General features: G+C 43.6%; 1 protein-coding gene across 1 annotated transcript in view; it reads right to left on the bottom strand.

Annotated features, from left to right (window-relative positions):
• Positions 1-218: 218 nt before the first annotated feature.
• The window catches only part of pdhx (pyruvate dehydrogenase complex component X), a 49,478-nt gene continuing 40,753 nt past the window's right edge, over positions 219-8,943 (bottom strand). Inside the window, exons 8-11 of the mRNA XM_083654308.1 lie at positions 7,127-7,185; positions 5,497-5,655; positions 2,268-2,332; positions 219-1,341 (exon numbers count right to left, since the gene is read on the bottom strand). Of these exons, the coding sequence (XP_083510434.1) occupies positions 1,086-1,341; positions 2,268-2,332; positions 5,497-5,655; positions 7,127-7,185 (539 nt within the window). The 3' untranslated portion in view covers positions 219-1,085. The remainder of the gene's footprint in view (positions 1,342-2,267; positions 2,333-5,496; positions 5,656-7,126; positions 7,186-8,943) is intronic.

Below are 8,943 nucleotides of genomic sequence, written 5' to 3'. Positions count from 1 at the left end.
TGCCCAGCAAATTATCCTAATTGGTTTCAATAAAATAATCATTGTGCCATCTCTAATTAAATAGAAACAGGCACAGGTGCATCTGTGTTTTCACTGTGCTATATCTTGAAGTGGGGAGAAACACATTTCAATAAGGCACACAGACATTGAACAGAGAGGATGTGTTTTATTGGCATCTAAAGACACCAAAAACTAATTTATTGTATTTCTTTTTTTTTGTACACATGAACTTGTGAGATTTGCTTTGAAGGATGTCAAAACATTTCCATTTTAAATAAGTTAGGACACATTAACGTGTACAATTAATTCGTTTAAGTGCTGTTGGACTTTTTTGTAACGCAGCAGATGGAGTCACAAGGCATTACGGGCAGCTTCAGGGCAGGTATACCAGAGACCTTTAATAGATAGACACCGCACTCCAGGCTCCGCCAATAATAATAAGAAATGGTACTCTTCCGGTCTCCTAAATGGGTGTGGTCATCATCTTGTGATTGGCTGTCTGTCAATGGTATGAATCTTCATTGGCTGACCAGTCTCCTAAGTGGGCGTGGCAGTGGTGGCACAGATACAGCAAATGAGTGGAAGTTGGGGTGTCTCTATCTCTATTAAATGTCTCCTTGTATACCCTCATCGCTAGAAATGTGTCGATGCCTGTCTGACGTCCAGTAATAAATATCTCAGACTAATGTACAAAAACAAAAGGTCTTTACAGCACCATTTGTTACACGAGGACATGACCTCATTGTGACAGAGCACATGCACTGGGACTGGAATAACTACTTTATATATACAAACATTGGTGTGGTAGAACAGCCGCCACTGCAAATAGACATCTCCCACCAGCTTCACCACCTTCTCTCTGTAGTGATATTATCTAGCAGCAGACCCATTTAACTCCTCCATCACAAAGCCTGGTGATTATCTGTCAAACGAAAGCCACAGCAGAGGAAATAGACCTAGAGAGTATACATTATGTACAAGATACCACTAGCTTGCAATCTTTCATCCAAGCAATGGTAAAGCGCGATAGTTACATGAACCGGAATCGACCGTCTAAAAGACCTCTGGCTTTCTCTCGTTGTCGTTCAGGCCAGGGCCATGCGTTGCGGTCGTTCCAGATTGGCGCGGAATTTATCGAGGAAGCGTGAGGCCAATTCGTCATCCACCAGCCGCCCGTCGCTGGACAGGGTGACGGTCATCAGCTGCTGGGTGCACAGGGTCTGGTTGTCCTCGGACAGTCGCAGCTCGGCCCTGGAGGAGCCCACGGCGAGGATGCACGCCTGGGGAGGGTTGATCACGGCGCTGAAGCCACTGATGCCAAACATCCCCAGGTTAGATATACTGCCAGCCAGAGAAGCACAGGAGGGAGGGAGGGAGGGAGGGGGAGAGAGACGACACATCACGTCATTAGCCAAGCTCAGTGGGGGGGGGGGGACAATGCATCAAATTAACCAAGGGGAAATAATGGCGGTGCTATAACTAGCCCACTGATACAGATTCATGTAAAAAGGACATGACCAATTACAGTGAGTGAATAAACTATACAAACGTGAATTAAGTGTATAAATATAATTGGCCATGGACATCTTCCCTTTTGACAGTATACAGTAGATAATGGAGCGTGATGACTGAGGATTAACACAGCTTCTGTGTATTGTGAGTAATACTGACCCGGGGGCACTTTGCTGTTTGCCTTAATGAGAATCTTGAGGAAAAAGGGTGGGAAAACAGATGGAGGAAGGGCGTAGTACACATATATCCTCAAGAGGACAAAGAGAGAGCTGCGTCTCCATAGGAATTCATTGTGCCTACCTGACACAGAAACCTCATTTATGTCTAAATGACACCATTAATTCTAATGAGTTACAAAACCTCGCTTCCGCAATTGATGGCACAGTAATTGATGGTGCTCGTCGTCGCTCATGAACACATTCAGTTCATGTCTGCATGAGATGTAGAATATTCATAATATACGGACTATCTGTGAAACCGGATTTATAAGACGTAATAGCGGAAATTTATGACGGCTATCTTATCAAGAGGCCACTGAGCCACAAAGGAAATTACATGTTTAACGTGTGATACAGAATTTAAAACCTTACAGATAAAGAGCTGACTATTCTCCCACATACGGACATGTGTTTGTTTAACAGAGCAAATTGACAATTTTGAAGATGAAATATTGGCAAGCAACATTAAGCAACGTGCCATTCTCTGTCGTCCCCCTCCCCCCTCCCCTCCCGAGAAGATGTGTGTCTAAGGTTTACCTGAATGAGCCTCCCTGGTACTCCTCAGGCAGAAGCTTTCCATCTCGAGCCTTTTGGGCCAATGTCTGTGGAGGAGAGATTACAAGTCACTCTGAGTCTGTCATTAGTTCATCGCCACACATGAAGAAAGGACCAAAGCCGTTCTTTGGACAGGCTACCCACATGGAGCATGAACAAAACCGTGTACATGCAATCTGACGGAATATTTCATCAAGTTTTTAGTGAACACAAAACAAATCGGCCAAGTTAATAGAAAGACACCTGAGATATCGCTCGTGGCACTTCAATAGCACTCGCTGAACCTTATCAGGTGAACACTGTACTTTTGTATTTACTCCATAAAAGTTTAATAATCCAAGCAAGGAGTAAAACACTGTGAGCTATTGTTTTTAATGAAAAATCACTACTAGTGAGAATCTACAATGACCACAGAGAAACACTATCCTATATCAAGAATGTGATTACAAAAATCTTGTCAACAACAAAGGGGCTTATGCTTTACAAACTTACCAAATCTGGTATATCCAAACCAGCGGGATAGCCACCATGGAATTATTGTGTCCATCATTTTAGTTGTTATTTTGGTTTTGGGGAGGGACACTTTACAGATGCTCTTATCCAGAGCAATGTGGACGGCTGTCAGTCAGTGAAACGGTTCAGAGTGGTGCATAGAGAAAGAGGCAAGAGGAATCCATTTTCACATAGCATGTTCAAGAAAATAACTACACGCCAAATACGAAGTACTGACATAAATGAATCTATGGGACTGTGCAAGGCGTGAATGAGGAAAGGGAACTGACGCGACGCAGAGAGGAAGATGAGTTTCCTGATGCCACGCTTCTTTAAGGAGGAAAACGAATAACACTTGACTTGATTACCGTAGTCAGTTGATGTGAATCAATACTCCTGCTACTGGAGCGTGCATGGAAAAAACAAGCTTGGAGGGGACTTGCTTTATCTGTGGAAATCTGAAGAATGTGTGTGTTGTTGATGTTGATGTGTCTTGTGCAAGTGTGTGCACAGACATGTGTGTGTATGTGTTCCATTTAACTGACCACTCTGGAGTTACTCCTGTGACCGCCTAAACATACTGTACAAACACACCTGCAGCACAGACAGATCCAATGTTATTTAAACATACTGTAGACGCACACCTGCAGCACAGACACACCTGCAGCACAGACACACCTGCAGCACAGACAGATCCAATGTTATTTAAACATACTGTAGACACACACCTGCAGCACAGACACACCTGCAGCACAGACAGATCCAATGTTATTTAAACATACTGTAGACACACACCTGCAGCACAGACACACCTGCAGCACAGACAGATCCAATGTTATTTAAACATACTGTACAAACACACCTGCAGCACAGACACACCTGCAGCACAGACACACCTGCAGCACAGACAGATCCAATGTTATTTTTTCAATCAAACCGACAGACTCTGCAGAAAATAAAGCCCACCACCACGGACATAGTCTGTGACATTTATTTGAATGCAATGGTTAATGCAACCATTCTAGATAACAGAGTATGTCAAAAGAACAGTCCTCTGCTAGGCACATCTTGAGATAAGGGCAGCGAGTAGAAAACCAATCCGAGGCTCCACCTCATCACATAAATAGTGATCAGCGTGTGTTTCATTCAGACCACATGTTGATTTCAATTTGAGGCTGAAGAGGGCTTTGCAAAGTTAGCTTCAACTGAAGGCAGCAGCATAACTACACCATGGCTGTGGGCGGCAAAGCTCTTTGAGAAGGCGCAAGTGCGTAGAAATGTCCGCGCAGGGTTACAGCTAAAGTCTCGCTGTAGCTGTTGAGTTGTGCATGTGCGTTCATGTGCACACATCCTTCAAGACATCCTATTTTGACACAGGAGCAATGGACAGAACTGTAATACAGTATTACACAGGCTCACTGCTGGTGACAGACATTAGGCTCATTCTGCTTCTCCTGAGACACTAGTCTATTTGATCTACGTGTGTGTGTGTGTGTGTGTGTGTGTGTGTGTGTGTGTGTGTTGGTACATGCTCATCAGATTGTGAGCATGTGTTTGTGTGCCTGTCCCAGCTGCTGACAGTGACCAGGGAAGAGGGCTGACTACTGCTGCTTTGCACTCCATCTGCGACCTGTGGCAGATGAGACCTGCAGCAGCCCTAAACCCCACTAGCCCAAATCCACTCTGATCTATCAGGTTGATCTGAAAGTGCCATATCCACTCAGACTGTACCTGCTCTCAGACTGTACCTGCTCTCAGACTGTACCTGCTCTCAGACTGTACCTACTCTCAAGACTGCACCTGCTCTCAGACTGTACCTGCTCCCAGACTGTACCTGCTCTCACTCTCAGACTGTACCTGCTCGGATGGGGAGACTATAACATCTGATCATCATCCACCTCCCCTATCCCTCCCACCCTGTAGCTCCCTAGATGTATATGTCCTGTCCCGTCTGCCCCGTTCCGTCCTGCCCCGAATACATAACCGTACCCTGCCCCTGCCCTTTCTTAACCTCCACATGTGTCTGTCCAACACCTGTCCTTAGTTATGTTACACGTTTAGCTGTTAATTGTAAAGCGTCTTTGAGTATTAAGAAAAGCGCTATATAAGACTGATTATTATTATTATTATTATTAGAGAACAAGCACAGATCCTGTACAGACCCACGCCGTGTGTGTACATTAGCAGCATTACGACATGGTTATCGGGTAAATAATTGCACTAACGTTACTTAAACACTCGCTAAGCGTACTTGACTGACTGAGCCGAATTTGCTTTGTGATGCCCTCGGATGTGCCGTGGGAAAAAAGACTCCACAGTTGCCTAGAGACTGTTTTGTTTTGCTATACAGTTAGGCTGCAGTCAACCGCCTTTGCTGCTCTTCCATACAAACCTCCTTGTGTGTTTACCTTCAGCGACCCACTGCACACCCCCGCAACTAGTCATTATAATCTACCAATGACCCACTGCACGCCCACGCAACTAGTCATTATAATCTACCAATGACCCACTGCACCCCCACGCAACTAGTCATTATAATCTACCAATTGCAAATAAACCATTAGAAGAGGGGACTTTCAGCATGACTCAGAAGACTCCATCAGGCTACGTTCACAATGGGAGTTGACTGATATACAACACACTCTATAATAATGTCATGTTGTCAGTCATGTGTTTGTCATTAAGTTGTAATTACATAAGACTACTCTGTATTTCCAACCTTAGCGTTAGCTGAGATCTCCTGGACTCCTTTGGTTGCAGCGTCTTTGATGATGGGGGTGATGAGGCCTCTCTCGGTTGCCACAGCGATGGAGATGTGGATGGAATCGAGTGCCTGGGGGCCGTTCCCGGTCCAGGTTACGTTCACTTCTGGCATCTCCTAGAGTCAAAACAATGTGAGGTCAGCCCAGCTCCTGTCACATAGAAACAGAAACTATAGAAAGAGAGAGAAACTGAAAAGCATCAAATATTAGGAGCCTCTCTACTGTGGTTACATAATGCTAACGAGTACAGTTCATGAGTGGGGAACTTTCCATAATACAACCTGCAGCATGCACAGGAGGAAATCATGGAAATAAGCCAGTATAGTATATGTGCTAGGTTAAATGTGGGGAAATTCTAAATACCGGGGTGGTGAGTGACTGTACATATTTCTCATAGTAAATCTGATAGTGTAATAAATGCCCTGTTTAATGACTGAAAAATGCTAATCACAATAGTTCCAGGCTCTCTCACTGTCCTCGAGTGCTCTGCTGACTGTATAACTGTAGCACAATGACGCTTTTGTGCTTTTTATTCAAGGCTACAGTTCTGCACCTCTTTTGGTGAATTAATCAGATTAGGATATCGACTGAAAAATATTTGTTGTAGTAGAACCTTATTAACAGGTTAATGGTTAATATGATTCTAGATTCTTTAAAATGACATTTAAAGAGTTTAACGGAGAGGCGACCATCTTTTGTGCAGCCACATCTTTTTACACGTGTACTGTATGGAAGCGAGTTGTGTAGACTCGTTCATCCAGATTTGGCCTAAACCAGAAAAACAACGAGGCATCAATCTCTTAAAACTACATCTACGTTGAATACATGGGCTGGGCTGTCAACACGGCAATCTCTTATCTGCCTATCAAAAGTGAGGCGCACATGCTAATGTGCACTAGTATGGCAAAAATAAATACATTTGCCAGGCAGATTCTGATGTTGCAGTGTTACATGAATAAATCTGCCGCGCCTCACAGATCTCAGTTTACTGACAGAAGCCAACATGAAGAAGTAGTCATGTGGTGCATCGTACCCACAACAACATGTAGTGACTGTGCTGTGAGAGAGCCTCATGGTATTGTAACTGACTGTGCTGTGAGAGAGCCTCGTGGTATTGTAACTGGAGTTTTGCAACTCGCATTAAGCGGAAATGTACACATTGTCTGCTTGGGAAGATTGACGTTTTGATAATTTCCTCAGAATTTGACTCTATTTTTTTAGCATGCCTTCCACTATCAGTTGATTCACTATCTGAATGAATCTGAAGAGAGGATGACAGAGAATACTGGCTGCAGGTGTTGTGCAATTTAGTGACCAAAGCATGTTGCCTAGGAAACCATATCTGAACGATGACCGTGCCTCAACAAGTCCCCTTAAGCACAGAAAAAAAGAAGACCAGAGACACATGGCTAGATAAGGCAATGTGTCACTTACAAACTACACTACATAATATACACATGGTTATTATAGAATGAATAAATAAACAGTCTGGATTGACAAATATACAGGTTTACTGAATGAATGAATATATGAATGAACGAACAAACGAACGAACGATCAAAAGGAATTATTCAGGAAAACACTTACTTTAAGTGTAACAGCAGCTGCCTTGATAATGAAATCGTTGACAGACACTTTGATCTGTTCTGAAAAGACAAAGGAAACAAAGTCTGTGAGCCTCTTACATGCAGTATATATACACAGCAGTGGTTCCCAAATGGTGTGCCATGAGGCAAGTCCAGGTGTGCCGTGCTGGGGCCATCAACAGGGGACCTAAACATAGAAATGAACTGCATTCAATGAAGAGAGTGTCAAATAGTCGCCTATTGCTTTTATGTAATTTTACAAAGTTTCAAAAATGAATTCGTGACTATTTTATTAAGCAAATATGTTTAAGTAAATAAAACGCATTTACAGACTATTTTGCATGGATATGAATGAAGGTGTGCCTTGAGATTTTGGCTTGCATTCTGGTGTGCGTTGGGTACAAAAAGTTTGAAATCCACTGACAGTATACATGATACATGAGACCAGGGCAAAGTCCATTTAGCATGATTAAAACTTTGAGATGGCTGGAGAGGGATTAGTCTTCACTGCATGGGGAAGGCTATGGAGCAGCTATGGGAGAACGTCAAATGTTTTTCCTTCTCTCTCCTCAGTTGGAATGCACTCTCTATCAGAGACATGTGAAGAAGGGTTATATAGCACAAAGCTGCCTGCTTGTTGCAAAAGGTCAAATATCTTGGCCTAAACCTCAATCACAAGCCCTCTTTGCAAATGAGCTCCCCACAGTACCCAGTCATTAAGAATCAACAATAACAATCTTATATTTTGGGCTCTCCTTCACTCTACTCCAGCTGGCCAGATTTAGTCCCACTCTCCAACGCGACTGGTCCCAAACTTTTGCTACACTTCCCTTCCCCATGTGTGAGCGGGTGGGCCAGGCAGCGTGATGGGCCTGGCAGCCTGGGCCTGGCACTGCTGCCAGCCTGTTAGGAGCGTCCATTAGTGGCAGACAGTTATGAATGCCGTAAGCAGGATGATTAACGAGCTAACCGTGAAATCGCTCTGCTCCTGAACAAAGAGAGAGCGCAAAAACAACCGGACAGAGAATGCCTCCACACACACACACACACACACCACCTCGCTAATAGGTCTGGAATGGCCGTTCCATTTCCTCCATCACATAGATAGGGACCGGGGAGCTTTATGTGTGATAGTTAGCTAGGCTAAGGCAAGCTTAAAAAAAAAAAAAAAAAACACATAAACACATAAGCAAAACTTTAAAAAGTTACCTTAAAGAGGAAATTGATAAGTACAGTAAATAACTATCTCGGTGTGAAAAATAGCCCCAGGTAACCATGGATTATTTGGTTGGAATGTTTATATGAACAGTAAGGTATGCATACATATTTTCCGTGTCCGAAATACTAGAAAGCACATGCCAAACTGATTGTTGTGATACATGAACAAGGTTTCACTTCCTTCTTTACTTCTGTTAGCTTGATAACAATCAGTTGCTAAGGAAGGGTTAGGGTTAGGGTGAGCCACAGGTGGAGAAGAAGACACTGCTGGTGCCTGCCCTGCTCACGTCGACGAGGAATTCTTTGCAGGGTTCCTCCCTACACATTTTCAATTGAAACAATGACATACTTTTCCAGATCTCGATTTGTTTTGAGGATTTTGTCTGGTGTTCAATATGATTTATGCAGATAAAACATCTCGCCCCTGCTAACTAGGTCACATCACTGTATAGATAAAGACTGTTCTTCACAGCCACAAATATCTGAACATGTGAGATGATATCACCCCATGTTCTACCAGGCTCACTCCCTCCCTTCCTCCCTCATTCATTCATTTCATTCCCCTCTCACATTCTCCTTACAAGCCTCTCTCTCTCTAAC

The sequence above is a fragment of the Poromitra crassiceps genome (assembly GCF_964638095.1).
Source record: "Poromitra crassiceps genome assembly, chromosome: 18".
Classification (NCBI taxonomy): domain Eukaryota; kingdom Metazoa; phylum Chordata; class Actinopteri; order Beryciformes; family Melamphaidae; genus Poromitra; species Poromitra crassiceps.
The sequence above is the reverse complement of the archived record's forward strand: the minus strand, read 5'-3'. Positions and strand labels throughout refer to the sequence as shown.